General features: G+C 40.4%; 1 protein-coding gene across 1 annotated transcript; it reads right to left on the bottom strand.

Annotated features, from left to right (window-relative positions):
- Positions 1-6,684: 6,684 nt before the first annotated feature.
- On the bottom strand, positions 6,685-8,892 carry LOC120953273 (uncharacterized). The gene is made up of 2 exons (XM_049610990.1): positions 8,361-8,892; positions 6,685-7,944 (listed from the first exon to the last, which is right to left on the bottom strand). Exons 1-2 carry the CDS (start codon positions 8,496-8,498, stop codon positions 7,441-7,443), a joined length of 642 nt encoding a protein of 213 aa, XP_049466947.1. The 5' UTR covers positions 8,499-8,892; the 3' UTR covers positions 6,685-7,440.
- Between the last annotated feature and the right edge of the window lie 16,741 nt (positions 8,893-25,633).

Here is a 25,633-nt window from a genome sequence, read left to right as displayed (position 1 = left end):
TTCATTTTAAAAGGTACAAATTTGTGATCTTCAGTTGAAATCAAATCGAATAACTAATTTAGAGGCTAAAAACCTACAATTCCAATTAATATTATAAAAATAGCTATTATTTGCTATCTATCTTCTATCTAAATACATAAAAATCTCGTGTCACGGTGTTTATTGCGAGCAACCTCCGAAACGGCTGGATTATTTTCAACGAAACTTTGCACACACCTTATAGTGGTATGAGAATAGGTTTTAAGACTCACAACATTTTCAGAAGTTGCACTAAACTTATTTTATTAGCAAATTTCTAATCCCATGCCAAGAGCAGTATTGTTGTTGTTGTATACAGCGCTTTGACACTCGATGTTAAGTGCAGTTTACACTGGTGTTAAAACCCCACAAGCAAATTCGAGCAGTTTGTGAACTTGCACGAGGCCTTGCAATCGCGATAGCTTTTTAGCTTATCTTAATTTGGTTTTCTTTAGGTTTTCTTATTCAAACAGTTATTATACTAATTTCACATCAAATGTCAAACTCAAAATAAATTCTTTTTACGTCAAATTTTAAAGACCATTTAAAATAGCGCAAAATTTCAATTTTTTAGTTGAAATCAGATCAAATAACTAATTCAATGGCTAATACCTACCCCTTCAAGCAGAATGATACGGAAGTTTGCTATAATTTGACCGAAAACATCGAATTTCGACATACGCTAATATAAGAGATACGCGATTGCCTCCAGTCCGCATTAATAGCATATATCATGGAGTGCCTGTATATGATATATGATATATACGGGTCCAATAAACTCCGTGGTAAACCAAAAACTCAGTAGCACCCCAAGTGCCACAAATCCACTAAACGACCACTAAACGGCTTCTAAACGACTCAAGTTCTCTACCTAAACGGAATATAGAAAGACTTCGTTTAGCAGACGGCAAACGACTCATGCATTCTAAAAATAGCGAAAAAGCTGGTGGCGCTCTCTGTTGGTGGGATACCCCAACCAGTTGAGCTTCATCGCTTGGAGGAGAGCTTTCTCATTTCCTCTGTACTGTTGTATGGTTTCGCATTGAAGTTATGCATCGCTAGAACTAGAACGGCGATACGATTGTTTAAATGCTAAACTCCAACCGAAACCACCAGTACTGAAGCAAGTGAGATTTGAGTAATGGTCGTTGGTGTTGATACCCACGTATCTGACCACACGACCATTCATATAGATTTTTGCTCAGAAAGTTAGAAGGCTATATAGGTCATGATAAGATGAAACTTGTCGAAACACATTGCAAGAAAAGGATAGCAATATAATGATGAGTTGTAATACGCCATCTATTGATCAAACCAATGAAGCTGTGGAGCTTTCATTTTTTTTCTATGGATATTAAATTTTCCAGTCGTTTAAGCTTAATCTCCCAAATAACCATGATACCGAAAACGCCACCAATTTCCTGTACTAAAAATCCAGTTGCATGAAACAAAGCTAAAGCACTGTCAGTTTGGTGGGTTAAACCATATGGCCGCAGAAGCGGCCACTTCAGTGTTGTGAAAGAAAGTTTTTATACACGGGTAATTCATTTGCTACACATTTTCCATCCCAAAATATGTTTAATTATGCAAAGGAAGCAATGAAACGTTGTTTAAGTTTGTTTATTGTAAAACATATTTGTGTGTGTTTGTTTACATGCAAATGGACTCATCCATTTCGCTGGTCAGTGCACAGTTTTTAGATTTAAAATGTTGACGAAGTTATGCTGTGATGTAAGTGAATGAGTTAAAGCAATCGATGTGTTAAAATCCTGTTAAGCATATTTACCCTAGCCCGCTCTTGATCCACATTTTCCTCGTCAACATGTTTGGAAAAGGTGGGCCAAGCGCGTGCTAGGTCAATACATATGATCGGAACTGACAGCTCCGATTGTTCTAAAATTTGGTGGGTTAACGACTGAATCGACCACCACTAATCCACGTGGGTTTGAAGTGGCTTTACAGTGGGTTAAGACCGATTTGGTTATATGGGCTGTGGCGCTTGGGACCCAAGCGGATGATTGCAGATCTTAATTACCTACTGTTATTACGACCGATAAGAAGAATCGAAGCTTTGGGATAAAATCATAGTAATCATTGCCCATATAACCAAATCGGTCTTAACCCACTGTAAAGCCACTTCAAACCCACGTGGATTAGTGGTGGTCGATTCAGTCGTTAACCCACCAAATTTTAGAACAATCGGAGCTGTCAGTTCCGATCATATGTATTGACCTAGCACGCGCTTGGCCCACCTTTTCCAAACATGTTGACGAGGAAAATGTGGATCAAGAGCGGGCTAGGGTAAATATGCTTAACAGGATTTTAACACATCGATTGCTTTAACTTATTCACTTACATCACAGCATAACTTCGTCAACATTTTAAACATGCACACAACATCTAAAAACTGTACACTGACCAGCGAAATGGATGAGTCCATTTGCATGTAAACAAACACACACAAATATGTTTTACAATAAACAAACTTAAACAACGTTTCATTGCTTCCTTTGCATAATTAAACATATTTTGGGATGGAAAATGTGTAGCAAATGAATTACCCGTGTATAAAAACTTACTTTCACAACACTGAAGTGGCCACTTCTGCGGCCATATGGTTTAACCCACCAAACTGACAGTGCTTTGGCTTTGTTTCATGCAACTGGATTTTTAGTACAGGAAATTGGTGGCGTTTTCGGTATCATGGTGATTTGGGTGTAATCGTTGTTTTATACTCCTTGGATTGCAAATGCTTCTATTTTTAATTAAAACGAGACATTAATTTTATCCCGTGTGAAATCGGGTAAATCAGCTAGTACTATAATATAATTATAAATAGCTATAATGAAAACCTCGAAATTCAACTTACGCTAATATTCGAGATACGCTATTGCCTCCGTTCAGCATTAATAGCGTATATCGGGGAATACATGTAAGGGCGGTCCCCGAGATACACGGTACCTGTTATACGCGGATTCGGAGATACGCGGTTTTCCAAATTTGACAGTTCTTTGAGCAAATTGTACTGATTTGACACATCCATTGTGAAATACAAAAAATGTACAGGCGGTCCCCGAGATACACGGTACCTGTTATACGCGGATTCGGAGATACGCGGTTTTCTAAATTTGACAGTTTTTTGAGCAAATTGTACTGATTTGACACATCAATTGTAAATTGCCAAATAATTTCCGTTTCGATCCAATGTTAAAAACTTTTTCAAAAGGTTTAAAACTGTTATATTCAGTCAGAATCATATCAAATAATTCATAAAGTGACTAAACCCGCCCCCTACTTGCAACATTACACGAAAATTTGTGATATTTTAGCTGGAAATCACGAGATTCGACTTTCGCGGAAATTCGAGATACGCGGTATTTTGCGGCCGTTTTCGGTCCCCATTAACCGTGTATTTCGGGGACCGCCTGTATTGATTGAATGTAAAATACCATTTCAAAAGGTTTAAACTGTTCAATTCAGTAGACACATATCAAATACAGTAGGTGACCGCTAACTGGATGTGTTTTAACTGGAGTGCTTTTTAACTGGAGGTTCGCTAACTGGAGTGATTCTCAGTTAACGAACACTTAAACGTCAAAACATGAAACATCGGGAATCTCATGAAGAGAAATTTGTCGCAAATGTGCATTTTTCAAACAAATTTAGGGTCTCTTGCCTACGTTTGCTATTAGTTTATGTTATTACACGAATTACTATACTTTATATCAATATAAATGAAAAAAAAGTTTGGTATGTTTATTCCAGTCAACACCGATCAAAACAATCAATCCATAGAAACGTCACTCCAGTTAGCGAACATTGTTTGTTAACTGGAGCTTGTTTACCTCTCAGTAAGCGGTCACCTACTGTAATTAATTTGGTGGCTAAAACCACCACCAACTTGTAAAATTTCACGAAAATTAGCTACATTTTGGCTGGAAATCACGAGATTCAACTTGCGCGAAAATTCGAGATACGTGGTACTTTGCGGCCGTTTTCGGTCCCTTTTAACCGTGTATATCGGGGACCGCCTGTACACAGTAAGTGCATGGTGGAATAAAAGGAGATGTCTTCTTAGGCCTGGGTCTATGAACATGTTGCAACATTTTTGGATTTTCCTATTTATTTCAAAAACTGTGCACAAATTCGCTCACAAAAATATTTTAAATTTACACCTGTTTCCATCTACGTTCGAATCTCGTGCCATTTACATCGAATCGCAAACCGCCTGCTTCGAATCGCATGCCACTACGATTGAATGCGTGCAACCATAGTTGATTCGCGTTCCACTTTGGTCGAATCATATGCCACTACGATCGAATCGTGTGCCGCTACCATTGGATTTCTGAAAGCAAGAGCATAGTAAACGGTTTGTTTACGTTTGAAAGCTGTTTCTTTCTTCGCCGACTGCATTTCATTTTTAAAACAGAACACAGAGTTGTTGTTGTTAGTATGGTTTAGAGAGGCTTTGGCTCCTGCGGAGTTCTTTCGCCTCAGAACACAGAGTTTTATAAATTACTTACACCTGTTTCCATTTACGTTCGAATCTAGTGCCATTTGCATCGAATCGCAAACCGCCTGCTTTGAATCGCATGCCACTACGATTGAATGCGTGCAACCATGGTTGAATCGCGTTCCACTACGGTCGAATCGCGTTCCACTATGATCGAATCATATGCCACTAGGATCGAATCGTGTGCCGCTACCATTGGATTTCTGAAAGCAAGAGCATAGTAAACCGTTTGTTTACGTTTGAAAGCTTTTTCTTTCTTCACCGACGGCATTTAGCTAGTAAAATACTAATAAAAAGGAATTCTCTGATTATAGGTAAATCACGAATATTGGTTTAAACCATGGTTCCTTGTTGATGGTAAAATCCTTGTTTTCAACCAATATTCGTCGGGTTTACCTATAATCAGGGAATTATTACCTTTTATTAGTATTTTAAAAACGAAATGCAGTCGGGGAAGAAAGAAAAAGCTTTCAAACGTAAACAAACGGTTTACTATGCTCTTGCTTTCAGAAATCCAATGGTAGCGGCACACGATTCGATCGTAGTGGCATATGATTCGACCATAGTGGAACGCGATTCAACCGTACTGGCACGCGATTCAACCATGGTTGCACGCATTCAATCGTAGTGGCATGCGATTCAAAGCAGGCGGTTTGCGATTCGATGCAAATGGCACTAGATTCGAACGTAAATGGAAACAGGTGTAAAATTTTGTAAATAAAGCGATTGACTCACAGTCAAAAATTGATGCCTTCGAGGCAAAAATTGATGCGCACTGTCAAAAATGTATACCTTCGAGGCAAAAATCGTGACAAATGGTTCTCCAGCCACGGGGCCCCAACGACCATCTTTCCGGGGGCCTTTGTCGCTAATACTCTGTCCACTTGTAGACATACGGCATATTACAAACTAGAGATCTTCGACGACCGCCTAGTCCGCCTACCGTTAGATTCGCCGCTGGTTCATGACGGTGTTTTTTTATGGTGGAGGTGCATCCTTCCCCCTGCCTGCTGCGTATGCACCGGGCAGGAGACAGTGTGGCAGAATGCAAGTTGCACACTGGATAGGAGCGGGCCCGCGGCACCGCCATCATTCCGCACATCTGCATGCCCGTCGTGGGTTCTAATCGCGTATGAACCATCCGCCGTAGCAAGGGGTTAGTCACCGGCTTCGGCTACGTGGTACTCAAGTCCTGAAAAGGCCGGCATGATCGCGTTGGCTATTACGCCAATAATAATAAAAAGAACTTAGCATAGCAGTCCACACCCGGGTAAGAGTTTGTCTTGACTTTGTTGCTGCCGGGCTACCGCTGTGACGCGACAAATGCACGGAATGCACTCGACCAAAACATGAACCTACCGATCCGAACCCATTCCAAGGCAGTGCCGGTCGCACGGCGTCATGATACCGACTCAAAACCAACAAGCCACCAGATTCTGGACGGACAGGTGCAGTATCATTCGCGCACCGTAATAAACAAATCCAGAATTCTCTTTTGTATGAATTCAATTCAAGTTTTGTTTCCACTTGCGTCCGCTAGCGGAATTGGAAAGAAATGTGTAACATATCACATGCACGTTTGCTTCGATCGTTTGTCTTTTTAATACCTCCAACAGCAGAACCGGTCGCAAAGATGGTGGTGCCAATTAAATGGTTGTATTGTCTCCTAGGTAGCGGTAATCGACCGGGCGGCGTACAGTGCGTTTTCTGAGAATGCATGGAGTGTGTAGACGCAGCCGGTGACAATGCACGCATCAGAATCAAACAGTTTTGGGGTTCCCGCACGCACACACACACACGCGCACGCACGCATGCACGCGCGTACGCGAGAACGCACCCCCGAACGCGCGTACACGCACGATCGATTTCCCCTACCTTATCGGTAGAATTGCTGGCTTAACTTGTAGCGCACCCTCATCCAAAGCACCGGAAGGGGAGGGGGATCGCGGCATGATAGAATGGACGATCACTTTACCCGCGCTGTGTGTGTGTCCGTGTGTGTGTGTCGTGGCCAGAAAACTCGAGACAAATTCCGGCACATTGAAAAAAAATATTTTTTATTGCCACTATACACCGTGCTACATGATGTTTAGAAGGTCGTTGAAGCATCAAACATGTTCAAAAATTATAAAAGTTAAACTGCCCAAAGAAATCCATCGAAAACTTGGTCCACTAGAAGACCTCAAATTTTGGAAAGGTACCCAATTCCATAGTTTTTTTTAACTATCTTAGCATTTATATTTTGAAAGATAATTTGCCTGATAAAGAATATGAGCACTTCAAACTCTTGTTTTGTGCCATAGTTTTGCTATCTTCCGAAGTTTATCGTTCTAATTGGAAAATCGCTGGTGAAATGCTTAAGGTTTATGTTGAAGATTTCGGTAAACTGTACGGAGAGAAATTTTTAACCAGTAATGTGCACAACTTAATTCACATCTCAAAAGAAGTACAAAAGTTCGGTCCTTTACCTTTAATTTCCACCTATGATTTTGAAAATGCTCTGGGAGGTTTAAAAAAACATCTTCGCAAAGCAGATCAGCATCTTCAACAAATAGTAAATAGACTATCGGAATTGGAAGCATTTAGTCATGATTTACGTTCTATGAATCATAAAGAATTTTGCATATCAACCAAAACCAAACCAAATGGGGATACCATCTTGCAAATGAGAAATTTTATACTTTATACTTTTTTATACTAACGAACTAGTTTGTCATCCTGGCGATATTAAATGCAAATTAGTTGCGTATAGTGTAGATAATAGTTCTGATTATTTGTTTATTCCATTGTTGCACACGTTAACCTAAGTTTAATTTCATGTATTGGAATAGAAAATGTTAGAGCTAGATTTATATAGTAAGTAAGGCAAATAAATGAAAGGTTTTATGTTTCTTAAATGTAGACAAGATTTATATTAATTTTCCTTTACGGCTAGTTGATTTGCGTGGACCTTTGGCCTTAGATCGTTCTAATGCGTGTTTCAATCTATTCATGAAGAAACCTCGCACCGTTTCATCTGTGACTGGCACAAGGTTAGTACTTCCTACGCATTTAAAAAGATTTACTACATTTTTAAATGAATGCATTGCTATTTTAGTTCCTGATTTAGAAATACCTGTCCATGTGCACTTTGTTAAGAAACTCCTATCGAAAAGGGCATCAAGGGTTGCTAACATTCTGTTGTTTATATCTTTATCAATAATTTTTTGTTTCAATAAGCTTACTACTTGGGTATAATATTCTTCCTCATCTAAATCTTTTTCAAATTTTTCCAGATCTTCGGCATTGTCTACGAATGGATGGTCAAAACCAGTGAGATTAGTAGTACTTACTACGGTATGATTAAGTAAAGTATTTAATTGTACTTCGATTATGCCGATACGACTCACTATTTTCTTTTGTTCTTTTAAAATCTACTTTTGCTCATTACGAAGCTCTATCATCATATTAGTTTGGGCTTCTAGTATTTCTTTTATCGTCTTGTCACGTGAAACTTCTTCTGGGACTACCTCAACTGAACCAACATATTCATCCACTTCTGACAAACTCGGTGTAAGAGGCGACGTAGGTGGTGAGGAGATGTCGATTTCATTCTCGACGCGGATTGGAGTTAAAGAGTTTTCCACAATTCTTGTTGAAAACATATCAGCGTATGAAGTTGTTTCTCTGCAACTAGCTAATATCGGTTCCTTTCCGGAATCTGTAGATGATTCACCGGACATGATCATTATAGTGCAATCAGCAGCTTCGTATGATAATCCTTGCCGCTTAATCTGACACTCCTGTTTCGTCCATCCTTCTTCCGGAACACTATTATCATTCGTAATTAGATGTTGTATGTTTCCTTTACGTTTGGCCAAAACAGATATGTTTTTTTATGGCTAGTGCCTTGAACCCAGGAATCAGGAACAATGCTTAATTCAGCGTACCCTTTAGGCCCACGGGTTTGCACTATTGAGAATGGCATAGTTAGATATTGCTGTAAACAAATAGAAAGAAATCAGTACTGTACTCATGTACTACTCACTTTCTTCTCACGGATACGGAAAACACGTACAAACTCTTTGAACTAAAAGATTTTTTATTATTTTCTGCTTTTTAATTACAGTGCTTCGCCAGTAAGTTGTGGCAATAGCCCAATGCAATAGCCAGCATTCGGAACACAATACTCGATTGAAACAAAAAACTAGAACCTTCCAGTTTGCAGTCTGACGAATTTAAGAGGAATTTTCAAACCCAACACAATACTCATTTACACCTGTTTCCATCTACGTTCGAATCTCGTGCCGTTTGCATCGAATCGCAAACCGCCTGCTTCGAATCGCATGCCACTACGATCGAATGCGTGCACCCATGGTAGAATCGCGTGCCAGTACGGTTGAATCGCGTTCCACTATGGTAGAATCGTATGCCACTACGATCGAATCGTGTGCCGCTACCATTGGATTTCTGAAAGCAAGAACATAGTGAACTGTTTGTTTACGTTTGCAAGCTATGTCTTTCTTCGCCGACGGCATTTCGTTTGTAAAATAGTACTAATAAAAGGCAGTTATTCACTGATTACACGTAAAATCCTTGTTATCGACGAATATCGTGGTCCCTTGTTGATGGTAAAATCCTTGTGTTCAACTAATATTCGGTGTTCGTTGTTGATGGTAAAATCCTTGGTTTCAACCAATATTCGTGGGGTTTACCTATAATCAGAGAATAAATCCCATTTATTAGTATTTTACAAATGAAATGCCGTCGCGAAGAAGGAAACAGCTTTCAAACGTAAACAAACAGTTTACTATGCTCTTGCTTGAGAAATCCAATGGTAGCGGCACACGATTCGATCGAAGTGGCATATGATTCGACCAAAGTGGAACGTGATTCAACCGTACTGGCACGCTATTCAACTATAGTTGCACGCATTCAATCGTAGTGGCGTGCGATTCGAAGCAGGCGGTTTGCGATTCGATGCAAATGGCACAAGATTCGAACGTAGATGGAAACAGGTGTATATTGTATTTTCATTCGGCGGATATGTTTTTGGCGCGTGTACGGAAAGAGATAAAAAACATTGAGCTGTCAAGCAAAACTAAACGAATAAAATCAACAACGAATTTTTTTAACGAATCATCGAAACTTTCAATTTTTTTCGAATTATTTCATTTAAACAAAATGAACCATGAAATGAGTCTGAAATGTTTCACCATAAATTAAATATTTCATATTATGGTAGTTTTCTCTATAATTATGGCTTAATAATTTTCACAAACCAAGTCTTATTATTACTACTAGAAGTATATCTTTAAGTCACTATATAAGACGTCGTAAATCGGTTCTGATATGAGTCTGTTATCATGATTTGGCTATTTGGGGATGCTAACGTTGTGTTGAGTTTCCTTAGAAGTCTAACACGACGCGTTAGTCCCATATCCTCGAACGCGGCTTCCAGCTTCTTCCACACGTCCCGCGCAGTTTCCGCATCTTTAACATGGACGTAATTGATCGGGTCCAACAGCAAAATAATTTTTGCTCTCGCTTTCCGGCACTGCTGCTTGTCCACTTTCGTCTCATCTTCCGGTTTTACCGCCTGCCACAGGTCTTCCAGCTCAAGGAAAGTTTCTACAGCAAACTTCCACGTTGGCCAATTTTCGCGACCAACAAGCCTTTCAATCGACGGTAAATTATTTGCAGAACTAGTAGCCATTTTGTTTTACTGCGTTGGGTCTGGGCCCATAACCTATCGGAAACACACGTCTGGATGGTTCGAGTTCAGATAATAGAGTGAGAGCAAGGACCGTAAAGATATCAGGTCAAGTTATAAGCCCGTTTTGACAGCTAGGTGGAAGAAGAATCGACGAAGAAAACTGACAGTTAGTTTTCCGCGTTTGGCGAACGCTTCAAGTTCTCGAAGGAAAATTTCCATTTTAAATCGGGTGTTCTAATAAACTAAAATATTCACTCAAATTGATCTCCACCAAATATTGACCATGCAAAACGTAAACAATCCATCAATATATATACAAGCGGAAAACCATCTGTCAAAATCGGAGCCCAGGGGGGGATCGCCAAAAGCGCTATAACTACACCTCATTATACATTCCACCTTGAGTGAGAGTTTATTAACAAGTGCACACAATAGTTGATGCTTTCGGGTTGGACAATATCCAACATCTGTCAAATGACAGTTCGACCCAACTAACCTACAATGACAGTTCGCTTCAACCATCACATGCGTTTCTCCGCTATTCTGATACTCCTAGATAGATCGCTTATTTTTTCTTAGGCCGCAAATACACGACGCGCGTTTCCGCGCCCGCGGAAACGCGTATAAAAATCCAGCCATATAAATGAAATGTCATTCGAACGCGCTACCGCGGAAACGCAGAGATGCTCATGCTGGATATCTCTGCGGAACTGTTATACGCGTTTGAAGGCGCCCGCGGAAACGCGCGTCGTGTATTTGCGGCCTTATACGCGTTTGAACGCGCCCGCGGAAACGCGCGTCGTGTATTTGCGGCCTTACTCAGAGTTTTGGTTGTTGTACACTGAGGACGAAACTGCAAGCTTCTTGTTTGTCCGGCTTCTACCGAAGTTCTGACAACTTCAACGCTTCAACACATTGTTGTTCACTCACACACCCATGTTTTCAAGCGTTTATATAAGATAAGGGCAATGGGTTAAATCGAGCTGTTCACGAGGAGTTTAAGCTAAAAATGTAGAACAGTTGTCACTTGGGTTGGGATCCAGCATGAGCATCTCTGCGTTTCCGTGGTAGTGCGTTCGAATGACATTTCATTTCTATGGCTTGATTGTTGTTATACAGTCTATTCCTTAGTTATGCGGTTCTCTATATAGCCTTCTAACTTGCCGAGCAAAAATCTATGTGAATGGTCGTGTGATCAGATTCGTGGATATCAACATCAACGACCATTACTCAAATATCTCTTGCTTCAGTGTTGGTGGTTTCCATTGGAGTTTAGTATTTAAACAATCGTATCGCCGTTCTAGTTCTAGCGATGCATAACTTCAATGCGAAACCATACAAGTACAGTACAGAGGAAATGAGAAAGCTCTCCTCCAAGCAAGGAAGCTCTACTGGTTGGGTATCCTACAAACAGATGGCGCCAACAGCTTTTTGGTATTTTTAGAATGCACAAGTCGTTAGCGGTCTGCTAAACGAAGTCTTTCTGTATTCCGTTTAGGTTGAGAGCTTGAGTCGTTTAGAACCCTTTTAGTGGTCGTTTAGTGGATTTGTGGCACTTGGGCGGGAACGCAAAAACCGCATAACTCGGGAGCAGACTGTACACGTTTCCACGGGCGTGGACATAACGCCAGGACTCCACAGAGCATAACACGGAGCGCAACATAACAACTGACAGCTGCCAAACGCTTGAGAAAACGCTTGCGAAAGGAGGTTAAGCGTTTCATTAACTATCGGTCATCGCAGTAGGTTGGTAGCTTTTCAACGAAAAATGAGCGGCCTACTAAGGATATTCAAAACATGGTACCGGCAATAAAGCGTTTTATGAAGCGTTTAGCAGCTGTCAGTTGTTATGTTGCGCTCCGTGTTATGCTGTGTGGAGTCCTGGCGTAATACGGACGTCTCACGAAGCGTTAACTTAGGCGTAAACTGGATTGCAGCGATACAACCCTATAATCTTTTGACAGGAACTTTACGCTCTCCTATATAAATCTAGCGTAAACCTTTTCAGTTTACACCTCATGTCACGTCTGTATAAGATTAGATGACAAACTGCCTGTTAGGCTGGAAATAGACGAACTGAGATCGTCGCGCTACAGCGGAAATTGCGTGTGCTTGATCTGTCAATTTTGTTATAAAATCTGACAGATAGGCGAGATAATCGCGGTTCATGTATTGAACCATCCGAGGCCTGGTGACGATTGAATGTGCCAAGAAGAAATATTTTTTATCAATTTGCGAATCAAATTATTTATTTCACATAGTTTATGCAAAATAAAATACAAAACTCGTTTCTCGACACGACTTTTCACACCAATTCGCCAGAAAAAGTAAAAATAATCGGTTTGTGCTATCGCGAAAATCTCAGCATTACCGAAGTAGAGTATCTCTGCGAAACAGCAGGCGCGATTGGAGGCGTGGAAGATTTCCCAGGTGACAACTGTTCTACATTTTTAGCTTAAACTCCTTGCGAACAGCTCGATTGAACCCATTGCCTCATATGAACGCTTGAAAACATGGGTGTGTGAGTGAACAACGATGTGTTGAAGCGTTGAAGTTTATGTCAGAACTTCGGTAGAAGCCGGACAAACAAGAAGCTTGCAGTTTCGTCCTCGGTGTTCAACAGCCAAAACACTGAGTAAAAAGAAATAAACGATCTATCCAGGAGCATCAGAATAGCTGAGAAACGCAGGGAAAATAACAAAACAACGTGAAAGAGTGTTTTATAATAAACTTGTTGTTTAATATGGATTGAACAGTACGCATGTTTTGTTTTGGGCCGGTAGCTTGTGCACAACGTGATGACATTTCTCAAAATGGCACCAGAAAAAACGCTTCACACTGACGTTTCAACTGTTATAATAAGCTTAAACTCTGCAATATCGCTTGCTCTTTAAGCCAATTTTAAGCCTGCTCTTTAAGCTTCCAGCAACTCGAAAAACGCTAACAATCTGCTCGAAAATGTCACTTGGGTAGCTTCAAACCCTTATAGCGCCTGGCCACGGAGGCGACAAAAAATATCAACTTTGTCAAAATTGCTTGTCAATTGCAAAAAAGAACTTTTCTCGTGACCACACCAAAAATATACACAAGAACGACAAAAAGCTCCAACATCTGAATATCATCGATATTATGTTTAAGAAGTACTGTGTAGGATTGCGCCCTACACTAGATTACCTTAAACTCGCGATTCGAGTTTCAAAGGGAGCAAAAATCAGCACGATACCAAATACACCTGAGAGCGCTGACAAGTGTCAAGTAAGAGCTACCCGCCAAGGACTCTGTACAAGATTTGCCAGCTGGGTGATTTGAAGATATAGAACAATAAATTCTGACTCCACAATCTGTGCTGTTAACTGAATTCTGCATGTATTTCTTCGGGTACTTATTACACAGTGCTGTGTTCCGTTAGCGATGTTTACTTTTTGGGGTTTGTACGCTGGCTTAATTTCCCCTCTTTCCGTGAACATACAAATGTTTCCTTATGATTAGCCAATACACCACCCTTTGACCCCATAGTTTGCATAATTAACTATGTAGAAGGCGCTACTGTGAAGTGTGGAATAGTTGTGTTATTGCCTCGAGATGGCGCTGCTCTTGGTTTTACGGCTTACTTCGCGTATACAACAAATTGCCTACATTTGTCGCATTTAAATCCTAAACAAGTACAAAATAGGTACATAAATCAATTAGAAACATTAATTTTAGCACTATTACCGTAGCAATGGGTCACAACTGCGCCAAATAGTTGTTTGTTTACGCTTTTTGCGAACGTCAAATTTTGTCACTTTTTGTCAACTTTTGTCAACTTTACAGGGTTTCACCAAGGTGGAATGTATAATGAGGTGTAGTTATAGCGCTTTTGGCGATCCCCCCCCTGGGCTCCGATTTTGACAGATGGTTTTCCGCTTGTATATGTATTGATGGATTGTTTACGTTTTGCATGGTCAATATTTGGTGGAGATCAATTTGGGTGAATATTTTAGTTTATTAGAACACAGTCCGTGATTTAAAATGGAAATTTTTCTTCGAGAACTTGAAGCGTTCGTCAAAAGCGGAAAACTAACTGTCAGTTTTCTTCGTCGATTCTTCTTCCACCTAGCTGTCAAAACGGGCTTATAACTTGACCTGATATCTTTACGGTCCTTGGGGTTTCACACTTTATCTCAAGACCGCGGGACCCCTTCCCGAATCTGTCTTAGCCAAAGCCAAGACTGCGGTATGATGCTTGAAAACGTTGATGATCAGATGGAATCGGAATCAAGCTAATCGAAATCGATCTAAATTTCAGCTTATCTAGAGCTAAACTTATCTAGACCTACACACCTAAAATTTTTTGCCGAATCTCGGTTAATTTATACCGAGATCTGCACAACTGAGATCTCGGCAAAGATCTCGGTTAAAAATGCAATTGACATTTTGTTTTGACGTTTACGTTTAACCGAGATTTTCAGTTAGAGCAATCCGAGATTTCAGCTAATCATAAAAACAATCTTTTTTTTAAATTTTAGTTGTTTTATTTGGATAAAAAGTTAGTTTGAGTTATAATAACAAACACAATTATTTATTGAGCCATAGCCATAGCAGCCTGAGCCCATGCTGATTGCCGGTGTACATTTTTTTCAGCATGATGCCACCATCGTATCTGTAGTTGGACGCAAGGTGTTATAAATGACAAGGTGAAGTTGTTCAGAGCAAAATGACATTTCTCGACTTGACATTTCTCTTCCGGGGGCTCCGGTATAAAAATCGGGGAGGGCTGGAGGGGGGTATAGAAAATTGTATGCGAGGTGAAGGAGGAGAAGTGCTTCAGAGCAAATTGACATTTCACGACTTGACATAACAATACTGTGGGCTCCGGTATTAAAATCGGGGAGGGCTGGAGGGGGGTATAGAAAATTGTATGCGATTTGACATAACAATACTCAATGATGCATACCCGGGTATTCCAAACGTTTAGATCAAGGTGTTATAAATGACAAGGTGAAGTTGTTCAGAGCAAAATGACATTTCTCGACTTGACATTTCTCTTCCGGGGGCTCCGGTATAAAAATCGGGGAGGGCTGGAGGGGGGTATAGAAAATTGTATGCGAGGTGAAGGAGGTGAAGTGCTTCAGTGCAAATTGACATTTCACGACTTGACATAACAATATTGTGGGCTCCGGTATTAAAATCGGGGAGGGATGGAGGGGGGTATAGAAAATTGTATGCGATTTGATATAACAATACTCAATGATGCATACCCGGGTATTCCAAACGTTTAGATCAAGGTGTTATAAATGACAAGGTGAAGTTGTTCAGAGCAAAATGACATTTCTCGACTTGACATTTCTCTTCCGGGGGCTCCGGTATAAAAATCGGGGAGGGGTGGTGCGGGGTAACGAAATTTGTATGCAGAGAGTGACAGATATCCCCCACAATGTCGCCCAGCAAAATCGATAAAAATCAACCTTCTAAATACATAATCCTTGGTTTAGATGCAAAAAATTAACGATTTTCATAGGTAAACAATGCTTTCTACATTTTAATGCTGTAAGCAAGTAATGCCGACCATATATTCTCTTCTATTTCATTTATGCATTAAGTTTTTTTCATTTTATTATAAAAATAACGGTCAAATTGAAATATGGAATCGCTTGATTTTGACTCGAAAATAAGCACAATACGAAAATTTCAGGTCAATAAAAGCAATGAATTCAAAGTTATTGAAGTTTAAAGTTGAAAAAAATACCCGGGTATCAGGTTGCCAACTTAAAGGTTAATATTTAATTTATTGATTTTCTTGGCTTTATCCAAAAGAATCTTTCGTAGTTTCCCGTTTTTGTTGTTTTTGTTCAACATCATCGGAAATTCAATTCGCTCTATCGACGTTGACAGAAAAAAAATCTACTTGGGAGCAAATCGGAAAAGACCATGCCGAATTTAGATTTTTCGACTGGCATCCATCTATCAAACTTTGTTTGAAGGATAGATTCCAAAATCGAATGACAGAATTTTCCTCCGTTTAATAAGGCCTTTAACCTTTAAGTTGGCAACCGGATACCCGGGTATTTTTTTCAACTTTAAACTGCCATAACTTTTGATTCATTGCTTTTATTGACCTGAAATTTGCCGTAGCCTCCCAACTTTTAATTTATGATTTTTTGGTGCATAAGTTGTAATTTTAAACATCCTGTAAGTATTTTATTTTGAATTTTTTTTAACTTTACCACGTAAGTTGGCAACCAGCATACCCGGGTATTCCATACATTTTGTATGGAGAATGACGTTTCTCTTCTTCCTCATTTCGTATTGTGCTTATTTTCGAGTCAAATTCAAGCGATTCCAAATTTCAATATGACCGTTATTTTTATAATAAAATGAAAAAAAAACTTAATGAATAAATGAAATAGAAGATAATATATGGTCGGCATTACTTGCTTACAGCATTAAAATATAGAAAGCATTGTTTACCTATGAAAATCGTTAATTTTTTGCATCAAAACGTGTGGAATACCCGGGTATGCCGGTTGGCAACTTACGTGTGTAAATCTGGTTGCCAACTCTACGGTTAAGGTGGGGATACATTATCCATACTCGCTAATTTGTAATTTAACCCTGTCACTGGCAACCAAAAACACATCATAAAGAAAAAACGAATCCTGTCAACTTTGAAAAGCTATAACTAAAAAAAGGTAGCGAGTTGAATCAATCGATGCACAGTTTTAGAAATACATTAGTTTATTTAATTTTCATCAGAATATTGCATCAATATTGGATTACGCATTCAAAAGTTATAAGCTTCCAAAGACGCTGGCTACACGGGTAGCCCGGTTGCCTGGAATAGGGGTTGTTGCGAAGCATCCAATTCTTTCTACCCAAAGATCAATGAACGTATTTTAGCCGAAATTAGAAACGTGTATAATTTATTTCTAGTTCACAAAGTGGCGCTAAAAAATCACGTGCGTATACTCGGGTGCGCGAAGGAATCTGCTCGTCATCCTGTTGCGCCGGTCATTCCCCCTAAGGGCTTCGGTTCGTGCCGTCGCTGGTCGATTTTCGATAAACCGATTGATTTCGAAGCGACCGGCAGCGCCCTCTATCGCGTGATCCGTGCAAGGAGGCTTTTGCACCCGAATTGACGGTTGACGGCGTCAACAGGGGTATTGGAAAATTTAATTCTTATAAACAGTTTAATTATACTCCAAAAAATCTACGAAAAATTCCAGAGAACGATGGCTGTGGATTACACAAATATATAGAATTTCAAGTCAATCGGATTCCTAGAATCAGAGAAATGAGCAATCCAAATCGATTTGGCTACCCGGGTAGCCGGTTGCCTGGAATAGGGTTAAGCAAGTGTAAGGGCGGTGGCAACGCTTTTTCGCATGCGATTTTATCGGACGGCCTGTCAAATTTTTATATGGGATTTGACAGATAACGTCGGACGACGAAATCGCACGTCCGACGTTATCTGTCAAATCCCATATAAATCTCGTCCGATAAAATCGCATCAGATGAGCGTTGCCACCGCCCTAAGCATCAATAACAGATAACTTTACAGGGTGTTCCAAGTCACTTTCGAATGTAAAAATTGTTATTCACCACGTGCAACATGTTAATCCACATCAAACTGATATTGGAGCCCTTTCCGTTTTAAGTTCGTAGGCTGAAATTTCAGCCTGTCAGCTGTTTGCATTGTATAGCAGTTTTCGAGCAGTTATCTAAGTGAGTAGGGTAACTGTACCAGTTTTCGGCAGGGTAGCTAAAAACGTGAAGTTCTGCACAAATGCGGTAAAAAATTTCACAAAATACAATTTTTTAGTGAAAGTGTACTTATTTGATATTCACATACCAAATTTCAAGCCATTTCATTACGTATTTTTCAAAATATCAAATAAATTGTTAATTTTTTCGGCAGCTTTGCTGTCAGCCAATCGTTCGGCAGGTTTTGTGATTAAGAGAATCAGAACAGTAAAACAATGAAAAAGTGGTGTATATTAAAGATTTTATGCTTATTTAATTTATTCTAACTTGTTCGGAATTTTAAAATCACGATAAACAGGTTATGTTTCACTTTAAATGCTGCCGAAAATAGGTACACAGTAAATGTTCATTTTTGACAGCACAATGTTGTGGGCTCCTGCCGAAACTCGGAACAATAACACACTTTGAATTTGGCTGAATATTCCTTTTAAAATTGATCAGAACACTACAATGCGTATGTCGACACATAATATGACCTTTCATGTACCAAATATCACCAATTTTACGACAAACAATGCACTAACTTAAGAGAAAATTAAATACAATCAGTCCAAAAAGTATTCGTCTAGTTGAATATTTTACAGAAAAGGGCGAATTATGGCCGCAATATGTATGGGGCGATAAAAGTAATGATGAGGTTTGATGAAGGGACCATCAACACACACGTTTTACTAAAAAAATAAGCATTTAATTAGTGCAATAGCAACCAAAATACATAAAAAAAACTAAAAAAAGTCGTTTAAGGGGCGCGCAAAAAATATTCGTCCATCTACCTTTTTAGTTATTTACGCTGTACAAACACTACGTAGACGTGTATTCAATTTATTATTATCAATCTACTAGTGACTTTCTTCTAAATTAATGCATTTATGTTCTTTCAATTGCACTTCAAGCGGTCTGAGAGGCACTACAGGCGGGGGAGTTAAATGATTGGAGCATGATGGCGAAAATCGTATCTTTAACTTATGCATAACCTATCCTACCCATTTTTGAAGGTTACAAAATGTGTGGGAGGCCTCGTTCCTTCATTTGATAAGAGTTTGGCCATTTTTCTGACACTAGTTGTGTGACAAAGTACCATGTAAGCAGCCATTCTTGACGGTTAATGTAACGAAAGAAGCGGCTTAATGTCCAAAAAATCAAATTTTACCATGGAATCAGAGCATTTTGTGATGGCCAATAAGATCAGGAAAAGAGATGGGTCACATTTGGTTGATGGGTCATGCTGCATTTCATCGAGCTGGTCATGTAATAGCTTGAATGAGTGACAAACATGTTGTTACAGTGGCGGATCAAGGGTATCGGGGGCCCTAGGCGGAACGACGAGTTGAGGCCCTCTGTAAATGGTAAATGTTGTTGGGGGGGGGGGGGGGGGGGGGGGGAGGTTAGCGGCACTAAAGTTGCTGTTGGGAGATTGAACAGTAAACTTGAAATGCCGTCGGGGCCCCCTTCGATCAGTCGCAAACTCTTCAATTTTTGCTGAGGGGGGCGGGGGGGGCAAATGATTCGCCAACCTCGGGGCCCCATCGGCCATCCTTCAGGGGGCCCTTGTCGCTAGTACTCTGTCCATACGGCATACTATAGAATGGCGATCTACGGGGCCCCTAAATCGGCGGGCCCCAGGCGACCGCCTAGTCCGCCTACCGTTAGATCCGCCGCTGTGTTGTTACAAAAATGTTTTGTTTGAATAATACCATACACAGAAAGTGGCCAAATCTGTTAATGTGCATCAAATAATTAAGGAATTCATTTCAAATTAGGCTCTACTAACATATTAAAACATGTTTAAATCGCCAAGGTCATACGGCCGACGTCTACCATAGCGAAAACAGTCTACTAAGATGCAGCAGCAAAATCTCGTGTAACGGTAGCACCATGATGTCATGATACTAGGACTCAATGTGGAAAGGTGAGTTAGAAAAATGATTCAAAATGATAGAAGACGAGATGGGGAAATATGTTATTGAAGTTTTTAAGTACTTTGAGTCCCAGTTCTGAGAAATTTTACTTAAAATGTATCACATGTTTCAAGAACAGTCGAGCTGGAGAACATACAGGGCATTGTCATTTGCCCGAAACGCCAAACCAGCTGAAACCAAACTGATGGAAAAGATTTAGTAGACTCTGAATATGATATTAGTTGCCTTTTTTCAATGAAACTTGGCCACGTAGTCCGGAAATGCAATATTTATACCAGAGAACAATTGGAACAAGTCTTGTAGGATGAGTGGATCAAAAATACGCCTTTTTAATGGTTCAAATGAGTTCTTGCGTTGTGCAAGTAGTCACCAATAGTCATAAATGCAATAAGAAACAAGATCAGGACATTTTTTTATTCCATAACCTTTGTTTACATACACATATTACGCCAAAAGTCTGATGGACGAATACTTTTTGCGCGCCCCTTAAACGATGATACAAGTGCGGTGGCCGCGCACCAGCCGCACCGAGTGCCCCTGCCGAGAGCTCCTGCTCGATCGGCTCGCAAACACACTCTGCCTGTATGGCGCTCGGCACACACTAAGCCTTGCGCTGCTTAGTGTGTGCGACCCATCCTGTCAAAAAGTGATATTCAAATTTGGTTTTAAAAATCATACTATGAGACCACCTAGACTACCCGACAGACAAAGAGAACGAAATTTTCAGGCGAGGGGTAGGTAGAAACACGCGGTGGGGGTCCGGCCCAAGCACGGATCCGAAGTCCGTTGTTTTGGGCTGAGAATTAAAAATGGCGGATAGAGCGCTACCACGGAGAGAATGCGCTCTCTTGCTTGCCTTTAAAATACACGAGGCGCTCCCCTACTAGCAATGAGAATGAAAAAGTGTGCAACTTTCAGGCGAGGGGCATGTAGAAGCATGGGGAGACGGTTGGAAATACGCGGAATTACGCGGAGGCGCGAGCGTGTTTTGGTTTCTACACAGTTTTTGCACTCACACAATTACACATGTGTGAATGTGTGCGTTCACTTTCAGCCTGCGCGCTCAGTTTGGTTTTCTCGCAGCGGCATGCGGGTATCGGTGTCTCGCTCGCACTAGTGCAGCGAGTGTTCCTCTGTGCGCTCCCCTTCTTGCCACCACACGAAATCGACAGTTCAGCTCAAGCGTTCGCCGTGAAAGGCTGCGCGCGTGTTAGCCTAAGTCCCGGGCGATCGAAGTTTCGCTAAGTGTTGAAGTGTTGTGCACATTGAAATGAAGCTGCGCTTATTTGTTATCATTTATCCTAAATGTGTGATTTGCGTTGCTTCATTTTAATATTTGTTTGCTGTATTGAACATCAACAACGGTATCCATGCAGTTAGGCGACTATTTTAAATACGGCGATTTTTTTTATATAAATAATGTGTGTGATTTTGTGGCAAGATTGTGTGAAGCTATGTGTGAAAATGCCCCTTTATTTGCAATAAAAGTGATAAAATATAAACCAAGTTTGATGTGTTCAAGTTTTTGTTTTGATTCGGGTGCACCAAGTCCGAATGAAGGGAAGCGCACAGCGCGCTACGAAAGAAACGAGCGGGAGGGGGTGTCAGTCCAGCGCAGCGCAATTCGCTGGAATCAAGTGGGAGGGGGTACCAGTTCAGCGCTGCGCAAGCCGAAAGAAACGGGAAGGAAGGGGTATGAGGAAAATACGATGAAACAGCGCGAGCGAGCGTTCTTTACAGCGAGAGCGCCTCGTGTATTTTAAAGGCAAGCAAGAGAGCGCATTCTCTCCGTGGTAGCGCTCCATCCGCCATTTTTAATTCTCAGCCCAAAACAACGGACTTCGGATCCGTGCTTGGGCCGGACCCCCACCGCGTGTTTCTACCTACCCCTCGCCTGAAAATTTCGTTCTCTTTGTCTGTCGGGTCTCGCTGTAAAGAACGCTCGCTCGCGCTGTTTCATAGTATTTTCCTCATACCCCTTCCTTCCCGTTTCTTTCGGCTTGCGCAGCGCTGAACTGGTACCCCCTCCCACTTGATTCCAGCGAATTGCGCTGCGCTGGACTGACACCCCCTCCCGCTCGTTTCTTTCGTAGCGCGCTGCGCGCTTTCCTTCATTCGGACTTGGTACACCCGAATCAAAACAAAAACTTGAACACATCAAACATGGTTTATATTTTATCACTTTTATTGCAAATAAAGGGGCATTTTCACACATAGCTTCACACAATCTTGCCACAAAATCACACAAATTCTTAATATAAAAAAATCGTCGTATTTCAAAGAGCCGTCAAACTGCATGGATCCCGTTGTTGATGTTCGATATAGCAAAAATAAACATTGAAATAAAGCAGCGCATATCACACATTTAAGATAAATGGTGAAAGAAAAGCGCAGCTTCATTTCAATGTGCACAACACTTCAACACTTAGCGAAACTTCGATCGCCCGGGACTTAGGCTAACACGCGCGCAGCCTTTCACGGCGAACGCTTGAGCTGAACTGACGATTTCGTGTGGTGGCAAGAAGGGGAGCGCACAGAGGAACACTCGCTGCACTAGTGCGAGCGAGACACCGATACCCGCATGCCGCTGCGAGAAAACCAAACTGAGCGCACATGTGTAATTGTGTGAGTGCAAAAACTGTGTAGAAACCAAAACACGCTCGCGCCTCCGAGCAATTCCGCGAATTTCCAACCGTCTCCCCATGCTTCTACATGCCCCTCGCCAGAAAGTCGCACACTTTTTCATTCTCACTGCTAGTAGGGTACATACACTTTGTTTCTAAATTCCACCACGTAATCTCTTTAATGCACCTTGGGATAAATGTAAACAACACCGTTTTTTCGAGCAGATATTCGAAACTAATTCTAGCTTTGAGCCTAGAATAATCTAGACAGCAAAATCGCAGGCTAGTTTTTTGTGTAGTTTTGTATGGAGTGTTTACATGATTTCAGCCTCCAACTGTTAAACTGCATACAAAAAACTGACTAGAATCATGAAAGGCCCCATTATTATTTTTGTTGTGGGCAGCCGTGCCGACCCCTGGACTTGCCGTGGCAGTTGCGCTGCCACCGGTCAACGTCCAGGAGGACGACAGTGTACACGCACACTGTCGCACACACTAAGCAGCGCAAGGCTTACACAGAAAACTTTTTTTACTGAACTTCAGTAAAATTTTACTGAAATTTTTTTAACTGAAGTTTCAGTAATCCTTTCATTAAAAAGAATGTTTACTGAATCATTAAGTAATGTCCGGTGCTCACCAAAATGATAGCTCGTTTTCTGAAATCCCAGCAAAGCCATTCTTATACTACTGATTTTAGTTTAGTCCAAAGTTATTTTGGAATAAAGATGCGAAACTTACGCGGGTAGGCGGTTGTACACATGACGTTTAAAATAGATACAAACAAGATCTAGCGCGTGGCCACGGAGCTGAAAAAATGTTGAAAAATTTTTCAACTTTGTCAAAATTGCTTGTCAACTGCAAAAAAGAGCTTTTCTCGTGGCCGCACCAAAAACATACACAAGAGCGACAAAAAGCTCCAACATCTGAATATCATCGATATTTTGTTTAAGAAGCACTAACTAGGTACATAAATCAATTAGAATCATGCATTTTAGCATTATTATCATAACAATGGGTCACAACTGCGCCAAATAGCTGTTTGTTTACGCTTTTTCACGAACGTCAAATTTTGTCAACTTTTGTCAACTTATTTTCCTGGCTGCTCCAGGTCACAAAATTTTGACAAAAGCTCAAAAAAGTGACAAAACCTCACATTTTGAAAAATTTGTCAGCATTTTGTCACTCCCGTGGCCTTTCGCTTATCGATTTTATACACTTACCAAGGTATCTACTGTAGTTCCACATTAGTTGGTCACCTATATGAAACTCATTGCATCATATGCAAACCATTTTTTCCTATTGGGTTGCGCAGCTAAATTTAAATAAAATTGTTATGTGCCGCGGTTTACTACTTTATTACACATACAAAATAAATAATAACACAATTGTAAATATGCACGTATAAACCTAGCTAAAGTTTAGATTATAAACGTCATTGCGCGATACTTGTAATTATCTTGTGAATAAACTGAAAGATAACCGTCATTCCCCAAGCGAATGAAAATGGCACTTTTCGGCTGTGTTTTCGATTGACATTTCGTGCACGATTTGACAAACGAAATCGTGTACGAGATTCAGACTTTTTTCGGCACATAACCACAACCGCGTGCAATGGCATATTTGCTATCTTCATCGCACGTCTAGCGTTAGACATTTTGAGGTTAAATAGTTTTCACATTGTTGGTTTTTATATGAATGATACGATACGAAAGAATACAACTGATTTAAATACAAACTAAACATAATACACAAAAAGAAATACACATAACCTGCATTAACGCTTGGCTTGGAGAGCGAAATGGTTCGAAAGGAAGAACCACACATACAGTCATATATTGCTTGTCAAATTATGAGAGTGTATGAGTTATCGTCCGAAAATTTCCGCTTGGGTCGAAGATTGACGCATAAGATGGAAAGACGTGTTTAGGGCGGTGGCAACGCTCATCGGATGCGATTTTATCGGACGAGATTTATATGGGATTTGACAGATAACGTCGGACGTGCGATTTCGTCGTACGACGGAACAAGGTGGATTAAAAATATCAGGTGGTGGATTAGGGCCTTTGGGGGGTCGCCATAGTTGAGGGACTTTACGTCATTTCAGAACCGTTAACCATTGTTTTCCGCACACAAAGCTTAGCAAATAGCACAGATTTCTTTGTTATTATGTGCATTTTTGTGTGTCTATTGGTTTTATCGAAAAAAAATGAGATATATTAAGAAAAGATTTGATGATTTGTTTATGCACGAAATTTAACATCAAGTGAGTAAGAGTTCTAATCTCACGTAAATTGTCCATGCGGCTCGTAGATAACGACAAATTAATGTGAAAATTGAAAAAAAATAATGCTTTCTTAATTTTTATCATCAAAAATGTCGAAAACACAATGAATTATAGAATAAATTCACCGAATAACACAAAATAACACACTTTAATCCATGTTTTAATGTTAAATAAGAACTTGCTGTTGGAAGTCATGCCGAAGAACCCTGTTCCTATAAACCCTGTTCCTCTGAACGGTGTTTCCACGCCCTAATATGGCTAAGACATTGAACTGTATTTTAGCTGTCATCGAGCCGCGCTGACAGCTTCCGTGTGTGGATAAAATAGACAAGAATAAAACGTGGATTTGCGCAGCAGAACAAATTGGTTTGTCCTCTTTTATTTTACTCAGCGAATGGTTAACATTAGCCGGCATCGCGAATAAATGAACACATTTTAACAGTCGTTTAAAGTTCATTTTGGTTTAACCGAGTTCATTTGTTGTTCATTCCTGTTAAAATAAACGATCGTCAAAACAGTTAACGACTGCTCGATATCGCATATAGGCAAACACGGGTAAAAAATTCGAGCAGTATAATTAAACGACTGTTAATTTGTATCGCATACGCTCTTGACAGTCGTTTGTTTAACGACAGCATAGGACCAGTCGTTAAAATTAACAAATGAACTCAATGCGTTCGCGATGCCAAATTCTAGCAATTTTTAACGACTCTGGTTAATTTTTAACGACTGTTAATTTTAAACCAATTCTTTCGCGATACCAGCTATTGACTGCGTTCAACAGGTTATGGGCCCAGCAAGTTGACTCAAAACAAGAGTACAGGCGGTCCCCGAGAT

The sequence above is a fragment of the Anopheles coluzzii genome, chromosome 2 (assembly GCF_943734685.1).
Source record: "Anopheles coluzzii chromosome 2, AcolN3, whole genome shotgun sequence".
Taxonomy (NCBI): domain Eukaryota; kingdom Metazoa; phylum Arthropoda; class Insecta; order Diptera; family Culicidae; genus Anopheles; species Anopheles coluzzii.
The sequence above is the reverse complement of the archived record's forward strand: the minus strand, read 5'-3'. Positions and strand labels throughout refer to the sequence as shown.

Excerpts from the sequence above, each read along its gene's own strand:
- LOC120953273 (XM_049610990.1), bottom strand. The coding sequence starts at position 8,498 with ATGCCATTCTCAATAGTGCAAACCCGTGGGCCTAAAGGGTACGCTGAA. Across the intron at positions 7,945-8,360 it reads TAAAGGAAACATACAACATC|ATTTTAAAAGAACAAAAGAA; the intron begins TAATTACGAATG and ends GAGCAAAAGTAG.